At 37.5% G+C, this 27,477-nt stretch overlaps 1 protein-coding gene across 1 annotated transcript; it reads left to right on the top strand.

Moving 5' to 3' along the window:
• Positions 1 to 1,045: 1,045 nt before the first annotated feature.
• On the top strand, positions 1,046 to 27,477 carry MAN2B2 (mannosidase, alpha, class 2B, member 2). The gene is made up of 18 exons (XM_009696027.1): positions 1,046 to 1,192; positions 4,764 to 4,869; positions 7,274 to 7,446; positions 8,649 to 8,764; positions 9,766 to 9,943; positions 11,982 to 12,180; positions 15,486 to 15,676; positions 16,479 to 16,665; positions 17,624 to 17,757; positions 19,913 to 20,169; positions 22,149 to 22,340; positions 23,286 to 23,538; positions 23,644 to 23,754; positions 23,861 to 24,053; positions 24,716 to 24,868; positions 25,241 to 25,353; positions 26,233 to 26,350; positions 27,244 to 27,477. The coding sequence occupies exons 1-18, from the start codon at positions 1,052 to 1,054 to the stop codon at positions 27,336 to 27,338; spliced, it is 2,910 nt and encodes a 969-aa protein (XP_009694329.1). The 5' UTR covers positions 1,046 to 1,051; the 3' UTR covers positions 27,339 to 27,477.

Genomic DNA, 27,477 nt, shown 5'->3' with positions numbered 1-27,477 from the left:
ACCTATTTTATGGTTTTGGTTTGCTTAGTTATTAGGTTTCACTTATGACTGACAACATAGTATTTTTTTTTTTTAGTGTTTCATTTCTCCACTTATAATGTGAAAAATAAGCATTTTATTTATGATATCAGAACAGCAATCTTCATTGTGTGCTGGAAATTATAGTATTGATGGAGAATTCCAGCATTGGATGTATAATAAAACTTTTTTTTTTTTCCTCTCAAAGCAAGCTATCTGTTGCAATCTGATAATAACAATGCTACCATAACTTCCATGAGATGTGACATCTCACTGACATATCTTGCCATAGGTGTGAAAGACACCTCACCATTGTCTGGAATGCAGTACAAAACAATTTTTACATCATGGTAGAAGTTTAATATTTGTATTTAAATAAGTAAAATCTTACCTGATTATTTATACTGGGTCACTGCTGCTTGTTTCGGAGTATCTCATTAGCTGATAGAGGATGTGAATTGGAAAGAAAATTCTTATTGTTGCTTGCAAGTATCATGGTTTGTGAGAACAATTATTTTCAGTTCCCACCTGGATGACTAGGGTTTGTAAACTTTGTAGGATTGGGTAATATCTTACTGCTCAGTTCCAGCATAGTTTGAGTCAGAATAAAGACTGACTTGCCTTAGTCTCCAAAATACCTCAAGAAAATATTTTCAGTAAGTTACCACACAGAATATTTTAGTATTGTATTAAATTTGAAAAGTCCTTGTTCAGCTCTTAAAATTAGTGTAGTCCACTTAACTTAGTGTACATCAAAAAAAAGCTTGTATTGGTGCCTGCTCATCTTGGGGGCAGCGACACCATGATCTAGTCTGGTCCCCAGTCAGAGGATGTATTTTGGAGCAGAAGGGCCCACAGGCTGTACGTAATCAGAGAGAACTCATGTCTTTCTGAGTGTACAAAGGAACTGTGCAACAAATGTGAGATTTTTTTGATTGATCTCTTTTCAAGCTCAGTGAGTGTTCAAAACAGCCCATTTAATACAGGGAAAACAGGATTTATTTTCTGCTTTTTTTTTTTTTTGCAGGAAAGTATGCACGCTTATGCAGCAAATGTCTACACATCTGTTGTAGAAGAGCTAATGAAAGGAAAGCAGCGCAAATTTATTGCTGTGGAGCAGGAATTCTTTCGACTCTGGTGGGATGCGGTAGCTACAGATGTGTACAAGCAGCAGGTAAGTTGTACTAGAGCCATGGTTCCTGCTAACAAAGAAGCCATGCTCTTTTCAGGGGACAACGAAGGGCAAAGTGCTTCACTGTAAGCTTTTTACCCAGGTCTTATGTAAGCTGTCTCTGAATCTGGTACTCCTTATGAAAGGAATGTAACTCTAAAGGCAGTTGCAAGAGGTTAAAACCCCAGCTGTAGATTAGAGTGGTAGGAGGTAGTAACCTTTACACTTAAGACTCTTTACACTTTACAGTTCTTGTTTCATCGGTGACTTACTTATTTGGGGGCATGCTAGTATAAGATGTGGGTGATTCTGAAAGAGGCTGCACCAATATCTGTTAAACATCTGAAGCCTAACACTGCTCACAAGAAGGAACTTTTTTTCTTTCCAGTTATGTACTGCTCAAAAACCTGCCATTTGTAAACAAGGATAATGCAGCAAAGAGGTGACTGTAGATTCAACGGCAATGTTTTTTTCCTGGTGAAGACATTGTGAAGTTTTATTTGTCACTTCTTCTTTCCTCTGGCATGAAACAAACATGCTGAAATCAAAGACTGGGCTGATGGCCCAGCAGCTGGTCATGTGTTCCATTGCACTGCAAGATGTTTAAGTTTTGGACCTTAAAACCAGAGGGTATACAGATGCAGCTTCCCATAGGTACTCACTCAGAACTCCATGGTCTCTTTTGTTACCAGAGTCCAGCCAACAGTAGCATATTACTTGCAATACTTTACATTTCAGTTTGTTTAAACTGCTAAATGTTTAAAGCGTCATGTAAAAAAGACCCCTATTGTCTGGGTTTTTTTTTTAACCTAGTTCTTCACTAAATTCTGAATCTTCTGTAGTGTTAAGTATTTAAATAACAGCTTATAACCTGTGTGCAGCTTATTTTTGCATGAGATATTTTCCTCTGTATAGGCAGTTCACTGTTTTTTTGTGGGCATTTTGCCCGTACTTGCCTGTTGCAGGACAATTTTCTTGTCTGTTTTTAGTTAGAAAACTGTACTGTAAGTTGGGGGGGCGGAATTAAAGAAAATAGCATAGGAACTACTCTGTGCAGGGGCAGAAGAGTACGGTAACTTTTTAAGGTAAGTTGAACTTACTTCAAGTATGTTATGATGCTATAACCCAAATATAAAGGCCTGTGTTTCTAGTATCTGTTCTTGCTATTATGTGGAATCCAGAAGAGTAAATGTGTATTGCATTTGACCTCAGTAGTGCAAAGCTAGTACATGTGATTTAGCCTTTAATTTCTTAGCCTAATTACTGGTAACTGTTGCTTTTACGCATTTTTATTCCATTCTCTAGTTATTTTATAGTTGCTTCTCTGAAAATTAAAATTATTAAAAACAAATTCCTCTTAAACCTGTATGTCAAACATTGAATCTATAATATTTAAGAGCTATGAGGCTTGCTGATAAATGACATGTTTTTAAGATTAGCATGTTGCAAATATGGGGCCTTGAAATTAGGTCACTCTGGTTACTGTCCTGCTTTTTTCACTTGAACTCTAGCATTAATGATTTTCTGTAGTACAGGCTCTCTGGTTTTAATTTTCCCCTTTTTTTTTTCTTAATTTAGTGGCTAACTTGGAATACAGAATTTAATTCTAGTTTCTTTTTGGAATGTCTGCTTTGGATTAGAGCGATAGCATTAAAAACTAGTAAAAGATACGGCCTGGGTACTGAAGCTGATTTTACATTTCAGACAAGAGAAACATGCAGGAGTGAAATGTATTGCAGCAGTATTCAGCCAGATATGAACCCCTTAGTTCTCAGTGCATATTATTTCCACAGTATTTTCTTGTGTGAACCATTCTTGTCGCCTTGCCCTGGCTTGATGCCTGAGTGTTTTAACTAGGGGAAAAAAAGATGTGTAGCCACTTCTGTCTGGTTTGTAGGAGTCAGTTGATGTAAAGACAGTAGTAGCCTACTGCTTGTAGTACTGCTGCCTCTGTTTCCTCTGTTCCTCCTTCCTTTTGCCCGGTTCTGGTCAGCAAAAGTGCTTGTCATTAGAGATACTGATTCCTATTTTTTCCTAGGGTTGCATATTATTTAAATTACTTGAATTATTTTTCTTGTGTTTTCAACCTCTCAGTGGTTCCACAAAACTTAAATTAAAAAAAGTTTCCATAGCCCAAAGTTTGGATCAGAGGTATCCTTTGGACATCCATCCAAATGGGGAATAATTGCCACAGATGCTTTTCGTGTAGGTCAGGACGAGTTCTGTGCTGACACCAGATACCAGTTATCTGGTCTGCCAGCATGCTAATCAGTCACCACAGTCAGCTGGAACTAATTTAGGAATGCTGAGCCCTGAAGCATTTTCACAACATTGTGAATGAGAGAAGTGATTATAATCAAAATTGACAATCTGGCATTGTATCTGAGCAGACACTGAGGGTTCCTGGGGAAATAAACATAATAGCTCTGGAACTGGCATCCTACATGACAGATTAAAAAAAAAAAGGATGGAGATTAAAATACGTATTTATATAAACTTTCTTTGTTGGAAGTTTGAGGTATCTTTGAAGTTCTAGGTAGTGAAGTAACTATAATAAAAACAGAAGACTCCCTGACACTTCTAGAAGGGGACACAGACTATTACTCCCTCCCTCCAAACAATGCCACCCACTTCATCCAGCACATTTGCTGAAAGTTGTACTTGTCAACATACATGTTGTTTCTAGTGGCTGAAATTTAAAACAAAACAAAAACAAAACCCAGAAAAACCTTGAACAGTTGAACAGACCATAATATATTGACAGGTTTTAAACTAGGAAAAAGAGACGAGAAGTGAAGGTTAGCAGTGGGTTTATCAGGCAGGCAAACCTGCTATATGTGGTATAAATATTTCTTAATAAAGTATTTTGTCTTTCACAAGTTGGGCAACATGTCCATGCTCTGAAGGCAAAGCAGATGCATACAGAGTAAAAGGGATATGCTTGTGGCCATGGTGTGATGGCAGACACTGTCTCCCTCCTGGATCCCAGAGATCTCTGTCTCTAAACTGTTACAGAGGTAGTAGGCTAAAGGAAAACCTGGGAGCCTGGCCATTGCTGCTTGCATGGGGTTGCATGTTGCGCTCTCATCCAGCCACCAGGTGCCTTCCCTAAGCCAAGACAGATGCAGAAGGAGGAAGACTTTGGGAGAAGCACTTGTATCTTCTGTTTTAATCCTCCAGCTTTAGTTGGCTTGAGGGAGGATCCTAGGCTGCTGCCAGTGCAGTCTATGGGGAGAAGTCTGGTGTTTAGATTGTGTAAAGGTATGGTAACAGCCCTGCTGAGAAACACTAGAAGGTCAGGGTCTACCTGGCAGTGCATGCTTTGTGCCTGCTACTAGGTTTCAGTGTAAGCTGCATAAATCAATGCACTATGCAGCACATTAGTATGCTTTTTTCCCCCTTCTTATTTTGATAACACTCAGTACAGACAACCTTTTATCCCACTTTTGTCTTGGATGCCTTCTTGACAAGTGTTGTGTCTAGGTAATGTGCTGAGATCTGAAATGAATTTGCAGCCTTTTTGGCTAAGTCTGAAATGATGTTTAAGTTCTATGTCATAATTTCAATATTATAGGTCCATCAGTTGCTTCAGGAGGGACGATTGGAATTTGTCATTGGAGGGCAAGTGATGCATGATGAAGCTGTGACACTAATTGATGATCAAATTTTACAGTTGACAGGTATGCATATTTGCATTTAACTTTTATTTTTCAGTTATGACCTTGGGGGTTTTGTTTGTTTTTCATTTCTCCACTCCAAGATTGCTATTATTTTCTTACACTTGAAAAAATGATTATTTTTTACTTGCTGGTGGGTTATCTGTATAGAAATCTTTGCTTTAAAAAAAAAACAAACACAGCAGTTCTACAGTAAGCAGAAAGGTTACCAAAAACTGGCTTAGAGTTTAATCAATGCCAGTTATAAACTCCTTTGGAGCAGAGGCCTTTTGTGTGTGTGTGTGTTTGAGAGCTTAAGCTCCTGGGAAGATAGTTATGGTGAAACTGAGGGTATGAAACACTCTGGAAGAAAACACCTGGTAGCAATGCAGAGTGTGGGGAGGCTGTATTGTTTAGGCAAAGTCTTCTGCAGAACAGGGGCCATAGAATGTCACTGAGGTCACCTGAACTTAGTTGAAAGACTTGCTTGGTGAGCAAACCCCTATTTGTAATCATGATCATCAGCTTCTGTTAGAAATAGGTGCCTATTTCCAAGAGTTGCACTATTTCCCATTTTAATATTCTTGCTTCTGCTTCCCGCTGTTTTTATGTTACACCTCTCCATCTAATGGTTTAAAGAATCTTTTAGTATTTAGGTTTATCTCCATCTGGTTAGTGAAGAAAGAAACAGGATAAATCATGCCCTGTGCTATAGATGCCTATAACATGCCATAAGGGTATAGCATGCTTTTTTGGGGTGGGAAGAGATGCATTAGCACCAGCTGTCTGTCATGGCTGGTATAAACCCTGCCCATTTCAGGGCTACATTCTGGGCAGCTTTCTACATGGGAGAGTAAAGGGTCAGAAAACTCCTTTAACATTTGCTGAATCTGACTGCGCAGCACCACAAGCCTTGTTCTTGCTTATCGGCGTTTATCAGCAGTGCAGGGATAACAACTGCTTTTGCATCTCAGTGAGTCGCCACCTCATACTCTGGCCAAGAGGAGGAGAGGGGGTGAACATTATCTCCTTTTTTCTCATCTGAGTCCTGTGTTTAAAGGTTGTTATATGGGTTTAGGACACTGAACCCTGGACTTCTCCAAAGAAAATATGAATATTGACTGAAGAGTCCTTTTGTTAAATGCAAATACAGATTTTTCTTTTATTGGCGTTAGCTGCAAAACCCATTATTTCTAATTTAATTTTTCATTCTGTGTATAAATTTTTTTAAAAAAAAAAGAAAATGCAAGTTTGGTAATTTATTCAGCATGAACAAAAATACTAATATATTTTTAAATTCCCATTTATTTTTCATGAAAGCACTCTGCTCAGTTTAAATATGAGTACGTACAAACAAAAGAACGTGTCCTTGTGTTGTGTGTAGAGTTCATCTTGAGAAGACAAAGCCATGCAGATATTTGGGGTCTACATTTCGTGTCTTCTGCTGTCTGTCCAGCCAGCTGTGTTTTGGAAGAGCCTAGCAAGCTCTGCTTAAAATGTGCTTCAGTCAGAAGAGTTAAAATAAACACATTGTTTGTGAATATTTTCACTAGAGAAGACATTAACCATAGGAAAGATAAAGTGAAAAGAGAATGCCTTGCAACCTCAGATATTCAAATGTGATATTAAAATTTGGAATGGAGTGCATTCAAAATGGGGAAGATATGGTTGTATTTTCAAATAGTTCTGAGCACAATTCCAGAACTGTGAAATTAAGATCTGCAATTTTTCTTTTTTTTTTTTTTCTTTTTTTTATAATGAGGATCCTAGTGCGATATACTGGAGTTCTGTATAAAATCTGCTGCCTTGCTGGTTGTTTTACTTTCTATCTGAGTTTATTCTATTGTCTGATCTTTCTAGTTTGGGGGTTTCTTTTTTTGAAACTTATTTCAATACAAAATTAGTAACGTTGGTTGTAAATAACATCTTGTATCAAGATCGCTATTAACCTTTGGCTTTTTTCTTATTTTACAATTGAGGATCATACTCATACTAATTTTGTTTACTGGATGGTTTCCCTGTCCCTTTGTCATTGATATGAGACTGAAATTTTCTGAGAACGGGTGGTATGATTTGAACAAACACAAACTAAACCCTAGCTTCTTGTTTGAATGCAGACTCCAACCTGGCTATTAGCGTTAACCTAATCTGTATCTAAGTACTTTTTCCCAGGCCTGTCTCCAATCATAATTTCTTTTTGTTATTCATCTTTTGTGATGTTAATAAGTTGTACTTGGCATAGCAAAATAAATATTGTCAGTAGGAAACTTTCTGCTGTGAATCATTAAATTCCTGAAACTGTAAATGCTTTAGAAAACAGCAACAAAGAGCTATCCTTTAAGTGCTTATCTGTAATAATATATGCCTATTAAATTTATAAAATGAACTTATAAAAGTGTTCCTAACGCAAATGAATTTTGCTTTGCAGAAGGCCATGGATTTTTGTATGAAACTTTTGGGATCAGGCCTCAGTTTTCTTGGCACGTTGATCCTTTTGGAGCTTCAGCTACAACACCAACTCTTTTTGCTCTGGCTGGTTTTAATGCTCATCTTATTTCTCGGATTGACTATGATCTGAAGGCTGACATGCAGAAAAACAAGGTAAAAATACTCTTAGGAATGAAACCCATTGCCAGCTCTACTTACGGTAGTCTCAACCATGACATTAAGATAAGCATCTCTCTGATCTGTGCAAGAAAATGTAGGTTTTTCTTCTCTAAAAGTGACATGCTGGTTGCATGTAGTAATGGTAAAATATAGTCTAGCCTGAAGAAGACACAAAATGTGGGCAGCTGGACAAGGCTAAGTGGGCATTGAATTAGGAGTGTTGGAACTGGAGGCATCTAGAATGGGTTTCAGCTTCCCCTGAGAAAATCTTAGATATGTTGGGTTTTATATAGGCTGTTTTAAAGTATAATGTGTATGTCTGGGCACAGTGGTTGTCATACTTGGAACATTTACTTGTGCCTGTAAAATTGTTAATACTAGGTCAGTTAATTAGTGGCAGCTAATCATATGTTTGCTGAATTCAGTTTTTGTTTCATGTTCTGCCTTCTCTCGCACAGTAAATATTTTTCTTCTCCTATGCACAGTAAATATTTTTCTTTTCATATCACAATGTTGAATCCTGATCTGTCATCAGTTTTACACTAAATTGTGTTAAAATAAGGGGCTTTCACTAATATGAGCTGGGCATTAGGCAGTTTTTATGAATATTGTGTGAAACTCAAGCATCTCTGAAGAAGACAGCAGAATTCTTGTTGAATTTGGTGAAGCTAGGACCTACCAACTTATGTTTGCAGTGAATTGCAATATTTCCTTTCTGCTAAAATTTTTTATGAGCTTTTGACAATCTTTTCCAATCTAACTTTTTTTTTCTGGCACTTCACAGTCTGGAGGCTTCCAAAACTGTAAAAATTCTGTTTCAGTTGATTAACATTGATTCCCACTGACTACAGTGCAATCCAGACTACATCTGGATCTTTCCTAGCTTATGGGTGTTCAACTTCCACTGAAACAAGTGAGGTGTAATGCCTGTGATAAGCTAGGCTTACATCTGGATCGTAGCGGTATGCTTGCAGTGTGCTGGCTCTTCTCCTCCATCAATTTGACTAGAAAAAGGCAACGCTATAGCCTCCCATATGTAGTGTGTGACCTTGCTTGGGGTACTATTGGCTAGTCTTAAGTAAAGGCACTTAAAGTATTACAGGTGGTGGAAGGGAAGATGGGCACTCTGAATTCTTCAGATATTCATGATGCTTGTTATCAAGAGTAACAGTTTCTTACCTTTTTTTCTTTTCCAGAAGCTTCAGTTTGTATGGCAGGGCTCTCCTTCCTTATCTGAAAGACAGGAGATCTTCACCCATGTTATGGATCAGTACAGCTACTGTACCCCATCGCAAATACCTTTTTCAAACAGGTGTGAAGATTTCCCAAATAGACAGAAATATTGATCACTTCTGAGAGTTTACATTGTTGGAGTTTAAGCATTTTCTTTGACTGTTTTCTTTCAACAGTATTCTACTGCTTTCTCCTGACCTACAGTAGGTCAAGGAGATGTCTAGACTCTGTAGATCTGAGTCAGGATTATTAAGCACGCCCAACTACCCACTATAATACATGAAGTTGGCTCAATACCTAACAATTGAATGCTCAAAAGTGACACTTACTACTGACAGGCCTTAAAAATACTTCACAGTATTGACAGACTTTAAAAATAATGTTTTCTAGCACCAGGAGGCTTGGAACACAGGTACAGCTTTGGTCTGCATATATATGTATCATGTCAGTCCTTATCAAAAAAATATAGAATAAAAATGTGAAACAAATCAGTTGCTATAAACAGAAAATGTCCAAAGCAGGACTGGGTTTTTGTTTCTCTGCCTGGAAAGTCAAGATTTAAAAACTCCTGGAAGCTCAGGATGGACTTGGCTATTGCTAATTGATTTTCTATGGGAGGTTTTCAGCATTATATTGAGCTGAGTTTGTGTATATTATCTGTATATAAACTAAAGTGACTAAAATTTTCCGTTTACTTTGTGAAGAAGTCCAAAAGATTTTGAAAATTTCATTTTGCTCACTGGCTTATCCAGTAAAATACTCTTTTGTAAACAAAGTCTACTTGGGGGAACATCCTCATTGTTACAAAGCTAGCTGTTTTGTCCTATGATTTGTTTGTTCTATGCCAGCAAACATCAGGGACCTGGAAAGCTGCACAGTGCAAAAAGAAAATTGGACAACCTTCCCTGTACCTCCACTCCCAAATAAACACTAAAACATAAATACTAGCAATGAATATAAACTGAATTTTTTTTGCTTCTTATTCTCTGTGTGTCTGCATTTTATCCCAGCTCCTTTTGATGTGTTTTTCCCAGTTGAATAAATCCTGTTTATAGCCTATTGCTTTTTCCTTCTACTTAGATCAGGATTTTATTGGAATGGAATTGCAGTTTTCCCAGATCCACCAAAAGATGGTGTTTATCCAAACATGAGTCTCCCTGTTACAGATACTAACATCCATCTGTATGCACAAACCATGGTGGCAAACCTTAAGGAGAGAGCAGCCTGGTTCCGAACAAGTGATGTTTTGTGGCCATGGGTAAGTGCATGACCAGCATTTGCTTTAGAAATGCCAAGTACACCTACAGTATGGACAGTAGGTAGATGGTACTTTGTTACAGTATGTACTACAAAACTGCAGGTACAAACCACGTGACAGTAGAGTGTTTTTCTGATAAGTGGGGTCCAAATGTCTGATTAGTAATGACTTTTAAAAACTAGAACTTCCTTGTACAGTCTGCCGGCTGTCTACCAAGTCTTCCACCCTACTTTGTATAGAAAGAAATGTGACAAAATTGTAAAGATAACCTCTTGTGAAACTATATATTGCAATTTGCTTCCTTTTTTTCTGTCCTTGTTTGTCTATTTAAATGATCTCTTTACATAACTGCTTAGCACAACATAACTCTATGTTAACAAAAATGATAGCATGACAAGAAAATCTATTACACGTTAGGCAGACAAGGTCTTTTCTAACTGATGTGTAATCATTTTCTTATACAGTCTCTGTATTTTAGTTAGAAACATAAGCATATCCCAACTTGGTCATCCAAACACTTTTTTCAGCAATGTGCTGTGTTAATTACATCCTACATGTACACATAGCACTGATACGCTCTTGCTATTTTTAAGTCGTTAGGAAAGAATAGCTTTGCCTAAACTGAATCTATATTCTGTTTTTAATTTTGATGGATGCTGTAGGTCTCATAATTACAACATTAAAGGATGATGTGTGTTCTTAAGGTGGCTCTTTCACCACAATATCTGTTGTTGCAAAGAGACAAAAATTTAGGGAGGACAAGTGTTTTCTGACTGATGCAGCTTTAAGTCACAGATTTGTTTTTCTCCTTTGTGACACTGTTGCTTATATTGAGGGTTTCTTTAGAGGGTAAGAGAAGTAGGATATAATACTCTGTAGTAGTGCTGTAGTGAAAGTTATGCTGGAATAGGGAGGGAGTTTTGAATAATATGAATAAATTCCAAACATCTTGATCCAAACCTGCAGTTTTGCAGTAACCTAAGAAAATTTTGCTCTCTGACTTCCTGATTTGTGTGCTTGTGATAATGAGCTTTAAACAAAGTAATGAAAGTTTGTTCCTCATTCATAGTGCTATGTAAAGAAGTAGAGAGAAATAGATGTACTATGATTCTGTACCTCTATAGCTAAGCTTAGCTATTTTTTCATGATTACAAATACTTTGGAGTACTTAGATTATTTTTTTCCTTTAATTAAAAAAAGTGTTGACTTCTAGTGCAATGTTTTCTATCTCAAGCAGAAAGATATGGAGATGAGGATGCATTAAGCTGGTGTCAATGTTGGCCTTTTTATACGGAGAAGGTTACTGTGCTTCAGATCAATGCCTATGCTATAATATGGATAACTGAAGAATACATATGATGCTATGGCTGAGTAACTCTCTCATTTTCCTGTTCAGCTATTGTAGTTGAACAAAGTTGTGCTTGGTTATGGCCTTTTTTAAACGTTTGTATGTGCAAACAGTCTAGGATGAGACACCTTCAACGGAAGCCAGGAGTTGTGCAAGCATGCTCAAAAAGAAAGAGGCTTTAATACACACTGTGTCACCTCTCTTTAGTATTTGGATGAGCATCAGAAGTACTATAGTCTACTGTGTGACAGTGGTACTACAGGGATCTCTGTCCAGGTTGTTTTGTTTCACACCATGTCCTCAGCACTTCCTAAAGCTGCAAGCATTCTTAAGAGCAGAAAATAAGAACGTCCTTATTTTTCTGCTAAGTAGGAAAAATGCCATCTGAAAAGAGACAAAGGTCATCTTTCCAGGCATGTATGCGTGCATTTTCCAATTGCTACCACAAAATTTCATGCTCTTTCATAATATAGTGTGTCAACACACTTCTCCCTATCTGTAATGCTGATTAGTTATCAGCTGATCTGTGCGAGTAACCGTACCCACTCTTGACATTTTTGTAACAAGTAACTTCTATGTGGGTAGTCAAGATCAAAAGAAACACCACTTTAACATAGACTAGTGTTAAAAAAGATGCTTCTAAATTACATGACCCAAAATCATTTGGCTGTTCTGTTTTTGGAATTTCAGGGGTGTGACAAACAGTTCTTCAATGCATCTGTTCAGTACTCCAACATGGACCTGTTGTTGGATTACATTAACAAGCATTCTGGTGACTTTGGAGTGACTGTACAGTATGCCACTGTTGGTGACTACTTCCGAGCGGTTTATAGCAGAAATCTTACATGGGAAATTCGGGACTCTCAAGACTTTCTTCCATACTCAACAGGTAATTATCGCAACTGCATAATGTCTGCCTCAAATGTATGTATTTAAAATTATAATAAAGGGAAATTGAGAAAATAAGAAATAAAGAGGAAAAACACCTTCTCCTTATAACGTTTATTTACACTACCAGATGTCATCAAATAGACAAGTTGATCCCAACTTAGTGGTATAAGAAAGATGGTAGGGCAGTGTTGGAATATTTCTTCGGGACCGTTGGAAGCAATGGGTGTAGGAAGAGACCATGAATGAAAGAGTATAGAAATAGGCAAACTTGGCAAGAAATCTAACTTGAAGTCTTTGTTTTGTTATCTCTGAATAACAATAGAGTGCAAAGGAGAGCTAAGCACAAGGTGTATTCATAAGTGTGTAATGTCATCCACGTTTTTTTTAATGACCTGAAGAAACAAATAGATACTGCACTGATCAGTTTCTGTCACAGTGAAAACAGTGAGCAGTGAGATAAACTTGTAGGCCTGAGCCACTTGGCTGAAATTCAGTAGGATATTTCAGCGGGTGGACAAAGGAAAAAAAGACTGCAAAGTGTGTAACACACTGCAAACTAGTTAGCAGATGGCAGTGACAGCAAAGGTTCTTCACAGAGGTATACCAGCACAAGAAAGTGCTCCTGACTTTGGAGGGGTCCTGTCTGAACTCTCTAAAGCAGAGATCCTAGGACCCGTTCTGCTTCAAATACAGATTTTGACTATTTGTTTCATGTTTGGACATTTAACTTGGAAATCATTCTTTTCTCTGCCTTTCAAACATTAGCATGCACTAATAACCTGTATTCTGTAATTCTGTAATTCCCAGATATTCTGCAGTATTAGATGTGCATGTTATGTCTCTCCTCCTCCTCTTCCTCCCCAAAAATGAGCTGTAGTAAGGACCCAGTGCTCTAAGATCCAGGGAACTGAAAGGAAACTGATAAACTGAAAGATACCTAGAAACAGATGGATGCACGGCCAAATAGAACGATGTCCCATTATTACTGTTTAAAAGAAATGGATTATGCATGGATTAGAGCAGAGATGGGAAACGTGACATGGAGTAATCTATGAATGTCTGAAGGAGAAGCGAGGCAGGTGACGGAGGCAATCTGAAAGCTCTTAGGGTGCTTCTTTGTTAGTACTGTGGAATAGGAGTGGTCAAAGTGAAACAGTTGCTGCTGAGGATTTGATATCCACACTTTACGTAATTCCAGAAAAACTGGATATAGTCTGGTCATATGGACTGAGTGCCCATTAATGCTTGTTGCATACTGTCAGGAATCCAGTTTGTGAGCTCCAAAACCAATCTTTTATATATAGCAAAGCATACTAGGTAAGGGTGGCTGGTAGGTTCACTTTGAAAGCATGTTCCTGACCGCAACAAAACACTGATGTAGATGAACCCCTGAAGTCTCCTGTAAGATAAAATCTTGTCTTTTTCATTAAAGAAAACAGTTTTAAGTTCTAGGGGGAAAAAAAATGTATTATAGCTAAAGTCTCAAAAAGTAAAAATATTGCCTGTATTTCTGAAATTTCATAGTATGATGTGACACAAATTCACTGCAGCTGCTTGTTGGTTGCTTGCTTCTTATGTGCTGCACTACCTCGGCTTTTCAAGCACAGCTGAAAAGTACTGGGAACATATGAAAGAAGGCATGCCATACTCAATATCCCTTTAATCCTTTTCCCCAGTAAATTTACCCTTTTAGACCTCGTATCTAAGTATGCAGAGAGAAGGCACAGCTAACTCCTCAGTTTAGACACTCATTAATTTGTTTCATTGCCTGAATTATCATTAAAATATCATTGGTATCATTAAAATATCTTTCTATATAACTGTAGCTACCACTACTTCATCACATTTTTTGGCACAGTGGATGTATATCTCAGACTATTCTGTAATATGTCTGTTAACTTTTCAATGAATGAAAATAACCATTGCTTCCTGTGAATCATTGCATGGACTGTTCCCTGACTCACTCCCCTCCCTCTAGGGATCATGTCATATCTAACAACTTGCTGATAAATGTATTGCCAGTTCTAACTGCTAATATCCTTTTGCATCTGGGCTCTTACATGTATCTTTTGGCATAATATACAGGCAGTAGTCAATTGCTATTAGCTTGCATAATAGCAGCACCTTCAGTGTTCCAGGTGGGTGCCCACACATAGATGCAATTTCTTCCCCAAATGGCTTACTGTGCCTAGGCAATTGCAGTATAGATTTGAGTGCACTTTCTCCCACATACTGTTTTGCTTCTTGATGATTAATCCTCTCTCATTCTTTCTATGCCATTTTATTATGAGTCACTTATTGGACTCAGTGTCACTTCTGACATGTGCCTTGGAAACTCAAGTTTTAAGTCCCAGATAAGTATTTCCTTTTTCTATGCTACATTCATTGTACTATGCTAGTGTACATGCGTGACTCTTCTGCTTGTAACCTTGAAAAGTGAAATGGAATTCATTCTGTTCAAACTTCTAGCATTTTTCAGGCCAAAAAGAATTTGTCCTGGAGTTTTTGAGCAACAGATCCCATTTTCTAATTGTTGCCTTTGATCCTAGGCTGATAGCAGATGTTATGGTTGCATATATGCACTTTAGAAAGCACTTTCTGCAACTTCTCTCTGGGAAAGCTATTTGTCAGTGGTTTATTTAAAAAAAATTAATTCCCCACAAAACAAAGAAACAAAAAAAACCTCCAGACTAAGTAGAGGTTTGGAGGTTTTAAAAACAAGTATTTGTTTTCCTATTTCTGGAATATATTAGCACAAATTAACTGTTGAAATACTTTCCACTGACCGCTTGAGGGCATCTTTTGATGTAGTTTGAAGTGCTGCAGTAGTTTGGAGTCATGTTATCCCATCACTTTTTCTACTCCATTTTGAGGAAATGAAATTTAAGATAAATCCCTTTGAACACGAGAAATATAGAAATCTTGTATCAAGCAGTAACCAAGGATTATAATCCATTTTGTTAATAAGTAATAAAATATGCTTCAGTGAAACTTTTAAAACTTTAAAGATCTGTACAGATCCAGAAAGAAGAAATTTCTGCAAACGCAGGTTAACTTAGTTACTAACAGCTTTGTATCAACACTCATGTTACTAGGCCTGTAGGAAAGATTGTAGTTTTCCAAAGTGCGCTATTATGGCTGTGTTTCTTTGTAGGGCTTATGAATATTGCATTTGATGGCTGATGTGTAAACCCACAGCAGATTTCATGTAAGAACCTATACAGTAGTAGTCTAATAAATAACAAATAACTAATAACTGAAATGGTATTTTGACATGTATTGGATCTGTTCAACTCTTAACAGAGCCATTTCAAGCATGGACTGGGTTTTATACTTCTCGGAGCACGTTAAAAGGAATCACAAGGAGAGCAAGTTCACTGCTTTATGCCGGAGAGTCCATTTTCACACAGTATGTCCGGAAACATCCAGCAGGTTCTGTTTGCAAATGTAGGGCCTTAAAGCAACTTCAGAGCCTTAGATGGGCAGTCTCAGAGGTAAAGATTGATTTATTTTTTTAATTTGAATGAAAATGTTTATTGCCCAAAGGCACAACTTTGCTTAAGCATTTCAGCTGGAGTGTCTCGAGGTTGCTTTTATGTTTTTAGAAACAACTTTCCCCTTTTGAAAGTCATAAGTAATAATAAAGCAATTTTTCAAAAAACTCTCTTGAAACATGACTTGAGACCCTTAGCCATGCCTTCAGGACATAGTTACTGACAAATGTTTTCTTCAGCCGGTGAAAGAGTATGTGGTTTCAGACTTTGCATATGAAATTCTTTCTCTTAATGTTATTTTTATTATTTACAAAATGGTTTTTAAAAATAAACAAGCAAAAGCTGGACTAACTGAAAACTGCTGATAATCTCTACTTCTGCAAGTTAGGAGAGGAAGAACAGATTTGTTTCTTCGAAGTTCAGCAGCTAAGTGATCAGTCCCATACCATTAACAGCTTACAGGCCTCGGTGCTTTTACTAGTAATAAATATTTTGTCAGCTAAGTTATTGACCAGATCTTAGTAGGAAATGAAAAACCTGTCTTGTTACAGTATTTTTGCTGCATTCTTGTTTTTGGTAACTTGTATTTTTTTTCCTCTCAGTATGTAACTGTAGTAATTTCTAAATATTAGAAGAGAATTATGTATAGAGGGAAATCTCTGTGCATCTTGTCTTTAACCGTTTCATTCTATATATAGCAATTTGGAATATTTGAAGATTAGTGAACCATGTTAATACAAATGCAAACCTGAACTTGTCATCCTGTTGCATTGTAACCTTTCAAACTACGCTTAAATGTAAGGTCCAGCACCACGATGGTATAACAGGCACAGAGTCTCCCAAGGTGAAGGACATGTACATGAATAATTTGATGTATGGAATGTTCAACGTAAAGAAGCTAATGGCTTCCATAATCTTTGACATGAACTATGCAAAGAAGAACGGAGAGGTTTATTCTTCTGTTTACATTAAAGACTCAGGAATACCAGGTAGTTTTTAATACAGCTTTTCCAATTTTCAGGCTAGCTTGTGAAAGTTTTCCTCCAAATGTTTTGAATGAAATGATTTTGAATTAAAGGTTTTCCTCCAAAACAATCATCATACTATGTACCACCTAAATTCTGTGAACTCCAATTGGAAAATCCAGTTTGCCTTATGAGACCTGCTAGCCGTGAGGCAAACTCAGATGAATTCATGAGCTCTCGGGTCTCAAGCATCTGAAACCAGGACCTTTGAACTGGTATTAGGCAGAACCATACACCACTGCATATATTAGACCTGGCTCCCAGATTCAGACCTCAACTGTAAAACAGAGAGGAGTAAGAGGTGCTGATTGGGGTAATTACTAAACTAACCTTACTGTGCAACATAAGAATGCAGGGTAAGAAGCACAGTCACAGTTAAGAAATATTCTTGCTATAGTGTACTGCCAGCTTGTGTAAAAAAAGTAAAAGCATTTTTAAGGAGTCTAGTCTAAAGACTGTACATTTCCTTTTATCTTTACTTTGGAAACTTTTTAAACTGTCAAATGTAAGCGGTGCCGTGGGCTGCACAACAGACTGATTTGGTTTTTTACAGGGTTGTTTTTAGATTAGACTTCTCGTTTGATCTTCTGTATAACTCTGATAAAGTTAATACTGCATGACAATGAGTTGTGGTAAGCTGATTATTTTCACTAAATGCATTTACATTGAACTCAGGTGTCATTTTCTGAATACATGGTCTCTTTTTATTGGATAAAGAATAGAAGAATAAAGCAGAAGAGGTTTTATAAAGTAGTATAAAATGTTTTCCTTTTTTCAATCATGAAGTTTTACTGCAGGGTTTTATGTTAAAATCTTGTAAGATGGTTGTACCTAGACAGATCTCTGAAATACTTTTTAATATCACATTTTAAAAATACATAGTTTTAGTGACCGATAGCTTTGTTTGTTTGCGTGCACAAAGGTGCTGCAGATGTGGACCAATATGTTGTTGTCTATAATCCACTGGCATGGAACATCACTACCTTTGTCATGGTTTCTGTCAGCCACTTGGCGATGAGTGTATATGATGAACTGGGACATTCTGTACCAGCACAGGTACTTCAACTTTGTTTCTTTCTGTTGCTTTTCTTTCACTTGTCAGTTTTCACTGACTTGATCCTACCTCCTGTCAAAAGTGTGGTAATATATAGTATTACAGTGAAAGCAAGTATTAGTTCTAATTGGATTTTCCTAGTTCTCCTTCAAGTGAATTTTTTTTTTTTTTTTTTTTTTTTACTTGTTCTCTTAACTAGAGTGTTGGTTTTTTAATGTCTAAAAGACCTTCCTACTCTTCCTGGTGTGTTTGGTTTGTCCTTTGCATGCATGCTGTGTGTGACCTGACGCGCTTCTTATCTTGCTTTTCTTTCTATAAAAAACATTGTTTCCAATAAAGCCTTTTTGGTTGAAGCCCTGCCCTACAATTGACAGTCCTGTTTGTACAATTGGCAGATTGTCTTCGGGATGAGTAGAGATTTAAGAAATGTAGGTCTTACTTAACAAGTCCAAAAGAAACTGGTGACAGTCAGCTGCCATGTGACGACTCATTCTGTCATAACTAAGCTCCGAGACAAGGCCAGCTGTTCCCTGGGAGGGAAGAAAGTGACCTCAATGGAAAGCTAGCTCTAGCCTTTCTCAGGATCATTTGCTGTAGAGAGTGCATCATCATCAATGGCTTGATAAACCTGTTGCAATGCCTCCTGCACATAAGGCCTGAAGAGGCGTGACACAATTCCAGATGATCCCCTCTGTCCCTGAAATACCAGATAGCCCAGCAAGTTCTGCCAGCTAGACAGAGTTTCTGTTATCTGCGGCTTATGGCTATCACCATGCATCAAGGCATGTTGTAGTCGGGTAGTGATACACAACAGCTCTTTCCTGTTGCTGTATGTATACATGACGATGGCATAAGACCATACTGCCTTTATCTGGAAGCCATCAGTTTCTTGCGTTAGCACATGGTCATGCTTACCTGTCAGCCACTTACCTCGCAGAAGTCCCACTGTCTGAATACTTTAGCCTTGTAAGATACAAGGAGGAGACTGACATGTATTTAAAGCATTTATTTCAGGATTTGGGATGCCCTAAAGTCAAACTGTGATTCTTTATTTTAAAAAGACAAAATTCTCTGTTCTGGAATTGGTCTGTACTCTCTTTTGCTAGAAGTTGCCCATATATGCATGCGGATAGTCACCTGAGGCTAAATGAAATCTCTTTAGCAGTAATGAGAAGGTGATTTGGGTCTTTTTCTTCCAGTATGTACTGCTCAAAAGTGCATCCTTATCACATGCTCCTTTTTGAGACAAAGAAATCTTTAGCTGAGAATCCTGGTGCGAGTATGTGACTGAGAGGTGCTGAGGCTTGGCAAGTGCTCTACCGCCTCTTGCACCGCATGCGTGAGTCATATAGTGAAGGGAGAGAGGGGAAGTAGGCCCTGTTAATACCACTAAGGTTAGGAGGTCTGTGGTGTAAGTAACTGCATGTATGCCAGTCCACAGTGTGAAGGTCCAGACAACTTGCTTTAATTTCTGGTTACTCATAACTAACTGCTTTGTCCATGTAATGTGTACAGTATTATCTAGTCCCATTTTCTTGCCTCAAACCAAAAGTAGTACTAAATTACGTAACATTAATGGGCAGGATACATGTAATTGAAAGATGATTAAAAACTGATGTTTAAGATATTTTGATGTTAAATAACAGTGGTGTTCTGTTTACTGTTCAAAATTATGCCACATGCTTCTACCTCTGTCTCCATGTGCCTTCGTTAAGGTGAAGGCACATCTGGGTGCTTCCTCCTCTTGCCAGAAGTTTTCTCATACTTGCACTAGTCATATCCCTTATGTTTCACTCTCTTTTCTGTCCTTTGATTAGTTTAATTTGTGATTATTTCTGCTCATATAGACATTTTGCAATGTGACCTTAAATCAAGATCTACGATTCCATGTTCACATTAAAATAAGATCTAACTTTGTAATTTGCTTAGTGACCCTGTTTTCCTCACTAGAAAGGCTAAGCCTAATCCAAGTTCACCAAACTCCTAATTAAAAGCAGCACTGATCTACATTATAATCGAGAATTATAAGAATGGCATGTTTAGAAACCTATTTTTAAAGTAGTAGTTAATTTTTGTAGTTTAAGGCTTGCAACACATGTAGATAGTTGCCTTGATAATTTTCTGTAATGGAGCATTGTTGCGTATGTTAACATACAGGTTCAAAGCTCAGCAAAGTCCCATTCTACCTATGACCTGTATATTCTAGTTGCAATAAGTGGTCTGAGCTACAGAAAATACAGCATTAAACCCTTGAATGGTAAGCAATCTGCGTTTATTGGAAGATCAGCCAAGTACAAGCGAAAAGACGTAACTCGTGCAGATGAGCAAAGTCGACAGTTGCTTCCTGTGGTTAACAACTGCTACCGGGTCTTATTTGACCAAAACACAAATCTGATGTACAGCATTACAGAGAGGTGAGATTGCCTGCTTGTTTTTAATAATGTTTCAAATTCTGTAAAACCCTTTGTAAAAATAAGTCCAAGGATTGTATCATGTGCCTTAATTCTGAGATTTAACTACCAAAATGTTGTTTACATTCTTTACAATTATTTTTATCTCCAGTTCACATGTCCTGCTTTCTACAGGAAACATCAACACTAGTATAGGTGTGATTCCGTAGTATTTCTGTAATGTTGTTGCCCTGTTTAACCATGCAGTCGGTCTAAGATGACATATCACTGTATTAACTAGTAGACCAGCAAAATCTCATTGTACTTTAGGATTAAAGAGGGTTATGAATGTGTATTTGTATTAAAAATAAATAAGTATATACACTATAGCTACACAACGAGCCTTAAGTGATAAAGCAAGAGCTTTCTCTTACTAATCAGTAGTGTTTTGCAAGTCCTATATGATTCTTTCTGTGGTAGAAAACTACAAAACTTTTTGAAAGGAGACATTTAACTAAGGAAATTCCATTTAATCAGGCAGATAAAATGGAAGAACAATCAAGATCTAGGTGAGATTTGGGGTTTGTAGATTGTCTTTCTGGGCTGATGTGAGTTGGCCTAATTCCTTCCACTTCAGTGGAGCTGCGCTGCTTTTTGCCTGCTCAGGATTCAGACTGGCAGCTATATCCTGATGGGAGATGTGATCCCTTTGACATTCGCCTAGTGACTACTAGATGTCTTTCACCTTTGCGTTTATGTTCATAATTCTGCCTCCTAGAGCAAGAACTTGTTGTCCAGTATCGTTAAAATCAGCTTTAAATGTATAGATCAGCCTTAACTAAGAGCCCTGGAGTAGGTATTTTCTCAAAGTGTCTCCAGATCCTGTTTCCAAATTCCATGAGGAATATAATAAGGGATATAACGAGGAAGAAAAAATCTAAACTCAAATTCCATTTTTCTCCATCCTGTTCTGGCTGGCAACAAGAGCTGGAATTCAGCATGTAGGAGAAATGGGATATTCACTTTTTTCACAAGTGTTCAGGCAAGCCTAGAATGTTTGAGTTTCAGCAAGTTTGCTTTGGGGTGATGGGAAATTTTTTTTGAAGTGTCAGGTTAGAATGGGAGGAAAGGTTAAAAAAATTGGGATCTTCAACTATGAAGCCTTACAAAGTTTACCTGCAACTGTTAGAACATCTGGGTCCTGCCCCTGCACTGGAAATGCCCCACAACAGGAGTAGTAGAAAAGAGTTGGATGTGTTTTGCTCCTCAGTCATTACAATTTGTAGGTATCTGTATTAACACTAGCTAAAATGGCTGGCAGTTTAAATTTATATGCCAGATGAAGTGATTTTTCCTGTTTCGCCAACAAGGCTCTAAAAGAGGAACAGAGCAGGTAGTTGTGGGCAGTAACATCTTAAATTGCCTTCATATGACTTTCCAAAGACTGTGATGTGGAGCCATGAGTAGCTAAACTGTAAGCTTCAGAGGTGAAAGGAGGAGACAAAGTAGGTACGGAGCGAGTGTAAATTTTGCTATCCTGTTGCCATTATATTCGTTAGCACTGTTAATTATGGAAACTTGTATCGTGCTGATTTACCTAGCTACAAAGTCAGTTAAATGAATCTAATTATTCATTAATGTGGTGCAAGGTACCTAATTTTTGTGCAATGGGTGGGTTTTGATCCTGTAGCAACTCTCACATCAAAACAATGAAGTGATGTAGATGTTGTTTCCGTCTTAAGATGTTTCTGTTTTATGGAAGTATAAAATTACATAGAAACTCCATTTATTTACACACCAACAGATGTCTTAATGTGAAGCTCTTTAATTCTCTGCTGTCCTCATTTCCTAAATCTTATAAAATCAGTTATCCACTCTGAGGAAACAGATATTTTTTTTTCTTACGTTCCCAGCCTCATTCCTGTTGCAGTTCAGCTTTGCATCTATTATGTACAAAATGTGTTTGTAAGTAATATAATTTTTCCTCTTCTGTGGATTCACAGGGCGAGTAACCAGACTGTCCAGTTGACCCAGGAGTTCCTTGAGTACCATGTGAATGGCGATGTGATGAAAGGACCCATTTCAGATAACTATTTATTTGCCCCAAATGCTTCAGCAGTTCCAGTATCAAAAGCAGTGGGATTGGAAGTGGTTTCTGGAAGCTTGATGACAGAGATACGGCAGTATTTCTACAGGTACACCACCATTACAGCTTCATTTCACTGGAGTGTTTATTTCTCTGTAGATACGTATGAGATTAATTCTGTATAGTTACTCCTAAACAGTGAGCTCTGTGTACTGTTTAGGGTTTAGGTAAAAGAACTAGCATGCGTCTGCTGAATGTAGTGCTGAGGAAGCACCTCCTTTAAATAGCACATATTGCCGCAGAGAAGGAGGTGAAGATTGTTCAGAGTTACCTCCTGTGGTTCCATTTTGTAGTGCAGCTTCTGTTGGGATCGTGGTTCCATACAATTCAATGAAAATTGCAGCTAACATCTTCGTACATGGGTGGAATTTGGACATAATGGTCCATTTTTATAACTGTGAATATCTTTCTTACAAGTGAATTAGAGAAAGGAGAAATGAATGCTGCACAAGGTCACTCTGACCCCTGATGAACTAGCTACTTTTCTGTGTTAAAATTATATCAGTCTATAAACCCTTCACCCTCTTTTAAATCTGGTTCTTTGATTGAAGCCTTTTGCTTTACATGACGTTGTACAAGGACTGTAGTTGAGAAGGACCTTTGGAAAACAGTGGAATTTTTGCATCAAAATTAATGTTGTCCAAATTGAAAAATACATGTATTCTGTACAACTTAAATGTGTTGCTTAGGGAGTCATAATTATTTTAAAATACATTGTTAATTTTGAGAAAAACAGAGCCTCTCTAATCAAATGAAGTCCTGTTTACACTTACAACACTAAAAAAAATTGTAGGGTATCACTTACTCCAGTTGAATATCTGTGCATTTGAAAATTAAATTGAAATTAAAAATAATTGTACATGAAATGTATAGAAAACAGGCAAGACAGTTGTCTATGTGTAGGATGACATCATGAATGACTTGCAAGTCTTGACATAACCAATCAAGTGCTGCACTTCATAAACTTTCAATATCTTTCCTCCGGTTTTTATAGTGATGTTACTTCTCAGGATTACATATATGCAGTGTATACCAGGATGTATACAGTACCAGAAGGCTACAATGGGAAGTTGCTTTGCCATAGGATAGAGCAAGAATACAGCGTTGGGCCTTTGGAATTAAATCGTGAAGCCATTCTAAGAACAAGCACGAATTTGAACAATAGGCAGCTACTCTACACTGACAACAATGGATATCAGATTCAGAAAAGACCATTCAAGGCATATGTGAATAACACAGTGGCTCGGGTAGGCATAAAGGTGTAATCCAAAGTCAGTTGCATCTTAGCTTCGTTCTCCATTATTGTTACCTAGGTTACTATTATCACTACATGATTTACTGTGTGTTTTCAGAACTATTATCCTATGGTCCAGACTGCCTACATTGAAGATGATAGCACAAGGCTGATGTTGCTTGCAGAAAGAGCTCATGGTGTCTCAAGTCAAGGAAATGGACAAGTGGAGGTAACATATAAAAATATTTTTTTTCTAGGAGAGCATAATTTCAGGGCTACTAGTTAGTAAAGCGTGACGGCTGATTACTGTTGTGACATTTACGTTCCCAATACAGGTGATGCTTCACAGGAGACTATGGAACAACCTTCAGTGGGACCTGAATTACAATCTCACTTTGAATGACTCTTCAGTGGTTCACCCTGTGATTTGGCTTATTTTAGGAACCAAGGCTGTCACCAATATTTTGTATCGGACAAGTGGACTGGCATTAGAACACAGGCCAATAGTAATGTTTGGAGCATTATCAGGTAACTCATTCCATCTCCTCTGCTATCTTTAGTATCTGAATGGCTTATTTATGTTGGTCTGATTTATGCTGTTGAGTTTGTAAATGCAGACTTCAAGCCTCCTGTGTGGCAAAGTTAGTGTACACTGAGTTAGGAGGCAGATTTAGAGCCTGCTAATTGCTTTGCATTAATTTCAAACATGGATGTTGTCCAAGTGTATGAAATGTTTCTCTTGTTATGTAATTATCTCTACTTTCAGAGGTGAATAGATTTTAAAGCATCTAATGAGAATAAAATGTCCACACAGGGAATTAGTGCAAAGTAGCTAATGCACCATATATCAGCTTTCTGGATGCTGAGTCCTTAATGACCATTTTTGAGTCATTCTTTTAAAAATATTTGTTTGACTTATTAACTAAAACTGAAGCTTGATAGTGGAATAGCAACTTCAAGCTGCAGTGAAATTTGCTTTATGGAAAGTTCTAATACGCTTCTTCAGCGGTTAAAATCATGCTGCTTTTCTGCTTTGTATATCAGAAGGCCTTGGAGGAGAAAGGATAACATCTGCTTTCCATCTCCTTTGGCAGAATAAGCAAAAATTTTTTTACCCTTCCACAGTACCCTAGCCAGGCCTGTGTGTGTGATGGATGTTTGATGTTTGCTTTGTTTCACTTTGCATGGAGGAGATAAACCAAAGCTACCTGGACAACTTCAGCAGAATTCAGTCCACAGTTCACCTGTAACTGTCCCACCTAATCTTCATCTCCAGACTCTGAGCATTCCAGGGTGGAGATACAGCTCTAATCATGCAGAGCAGGTTCGCAGCATCCACATGGGTAGGTGCCTTGAAAATGGTGGCTGGATGTTACACTTAGAGAAACCTGCTTTCTTTTCTTTCTATCTTCTGTAGCTAGTACTTCTATTTATTCAAAGTCTTAAGTTCCTCTATCAAGAAAGTTAATTGTACTGTATGATTTCTCTTACTCAAATAGTAAAATATTTCTCCTGCTTGAATTTGTCATGCCTGTTTGTCATTCCTGTCAACAGTAGGAGCTGGATATTTCTTGATGTTAGTCCTCTTACTAATTTTAAAAAATGGGAATTAAGTTCAAATTATGAGAGCGCAAAGCTTAAAAATAAAAAAGAAGTTTAAAAGTTGGTTTTATTTTTAAAGTAAGAAAATGCTTGCATTTTGTTTTCTCTTAAAGGTAAACAGAAGCAAGGTGATGCAGACTTCAGTCGTGTCCTGCTAAGAATTAGGCACTTGTATGAAGTTGGAGAGGATCCTGTGCTGTCTCAACCTGTGATGGTAAATCTGAAGGTAAATATAATCCCTTGAGACAGAATACCACTTGTGTTTTTGTTCCAGAGAGAACTGGTTCTGGAATGAAACATCCTGTGTGATACAGACTCCACAAAAGATGGACACAAAAATACTAGTATAACTTTAACCTCAGAAGGAAGCAGATCTTATTTTTACTCAGCTTTGCAATACAGAAGCCGTTACTTCAGGTGAAGTTGCCATAGGCACAGCATGAAGATCTGTATAAATATCGATAGGACTGGTTCTGTTGAGCTCTTGGTTGTGTAACACTTCCTGCAGTACCTTAACCATTGCAGAGAGTGAGGTTCTGTTTTGCTGTGTCTTTAGTTATTGCAAGTTGTACCTATAGTTAATGAAATGTGAACAGGATTAAAGGAAACAAACTTTTTTTCCTCTATAGTTTCTTTCTGTGAGTTGTTGAAACTTTGGTCACTTCCATCATGTACTGTATATTTTTAGTTTCTTGCTTATTTGATCTTTCATATAGAAGTAGATTATAATACATGGCAGGGGTTTATTATTTTAAAATATGAAATTTTGATTGTGATCACAGAAACATGGGGAACAAGATGTAGGATTCTCTAAAAAAGTGCAGTGTGAGTTTTAGCTCTTGAACAGAGAGATTAGTAGGCTCTGAACTTTGGTGTAACACAGAGGAAGCTCTCAGCACCTCAGCTTCTTAGTTTGAAGCCTGGTGAATCTAATTTCCCTTGTGTTGCATGACCTAGCAGACTTTTACAGTCTCTACTGCTCTACTTAACAGGTCAGTGCTAGAGATAAAAGTTCTACTCTGGTCTAACTGTGAACTAGACCAGTGAGTGTGATGCTATTCTCAGTAAACTGTGGTTTGATTCCTTGTGTTTTCTTTACTCACAGTCTTTGCTAAAGGGATTAGGTTCAGTGATGGTAGTGGAAGAGCGATCACTCACAGGCACCTGGGATGTAAACACTTTGAAGCGGTGGAAATGGAAGACTGCACAATATCCAAGCAAAGGTAGGTGGAATGAGGTGGTTGGTGTCTGTATTGTTGTTGACTGTTGAAGCTTGATGAATAGTCTAATTAAAATATAAAAATATTGCAAGATTAAAAGTGTATTGTTGTTCTATATGACAGACCTGATATCTGGCACAACGTGCAAGGAGTAGCATGTAGTAAAGATTGCCTGCAAATACTAGACTGCTGTATTTCTCTGATGGCTTGTTTTGCCTAGAAGTGTTAAAAAGCTTGAAATCTTTCTGGGCTTATCTTTGTCCAGATAGAATTGGCTAATTTATGAATTCACGCTTGTGACACGGATTGATTTTTGTTAGATGCTGATGAGTTGTATTAATCTAAACTTAGGCCTATGTTGCAGAAAAACGGACAGCTGCAGTTAAAAATCCCCACTGTAATCAGCTTAAAGGACTGTGGATATGATTCAGGTTAGGGCTGACACTCAATTCAAATGCTGTGGGTGACCTCATTTCATTTCACATTCCAGTTAGCTGCTTGGACATTGTCCTTACTGTCACTTACATCCATATATGTGCCTTGTAAAAAGCTTGCAGCGGTTTTGGGCTGGGCTAGGTGAGAGTTTAGAGCTCTACTTGACCTGCAGCTAGGAACTTGCTTGCTGTTTACTCATGATGAAGAAAAGGTGCATGACTGGGGAGTTATTTCACGTTTTCTGTATGAGTCTGTGTGAAAAGTAGATGAATTGTTGTATATATTAATATTATGAATGGGTGCATCTTAGGCTCTATACTACTTACAGCTTTAAGGAGGAGAATATGCTCAAACACTAGCTTTTAAGGAAGGGATGAGTTAAAGCTGTTGAGATAGAATAATATGTATATTTGAGTAAAACTGCTTCTTTAATAAATTACCAACGTTTTTTTGTTTTACAGGATTCTCCAACAACACAGAGACCTCAGAAAACTGTATAGTAACTGTTCACCCAAAGGAAATAAGGACTTTTTTTGTATACTTTCAGGGCCAATAAAGTTTGACACTGTATTTCAGGAGTGAATATGTAATAACTTCCAATTTTTGTTTCAAGATATGAGTGATGATCTTGAAAAACATTCTACTGCTGTTAATAAAAGAAATAGTGATTTTGGAATAAACTCTAATTAATTAAA

Source organism: Cariama cristata, unplaced genomic scaffold (assembly GCF_000690535.1).
Source record: "Cariama cristata isolate BGI_N322 unplaced genomic scaffold, ASM69053v1 scaffold13952, whole genome shotgun sequence".
NCBI classification, from domain to species: Eukaryota; Metazoa; Chordata; class Aves; order Cariamiformes; family Cariamidae; genus Cariama; species Cariama cristata.
The sequence above is the reverse complement of the archived record's forward strand: the minus strand, read 5'-3'. Positions and strand labels throughout refer to the sequence as shown.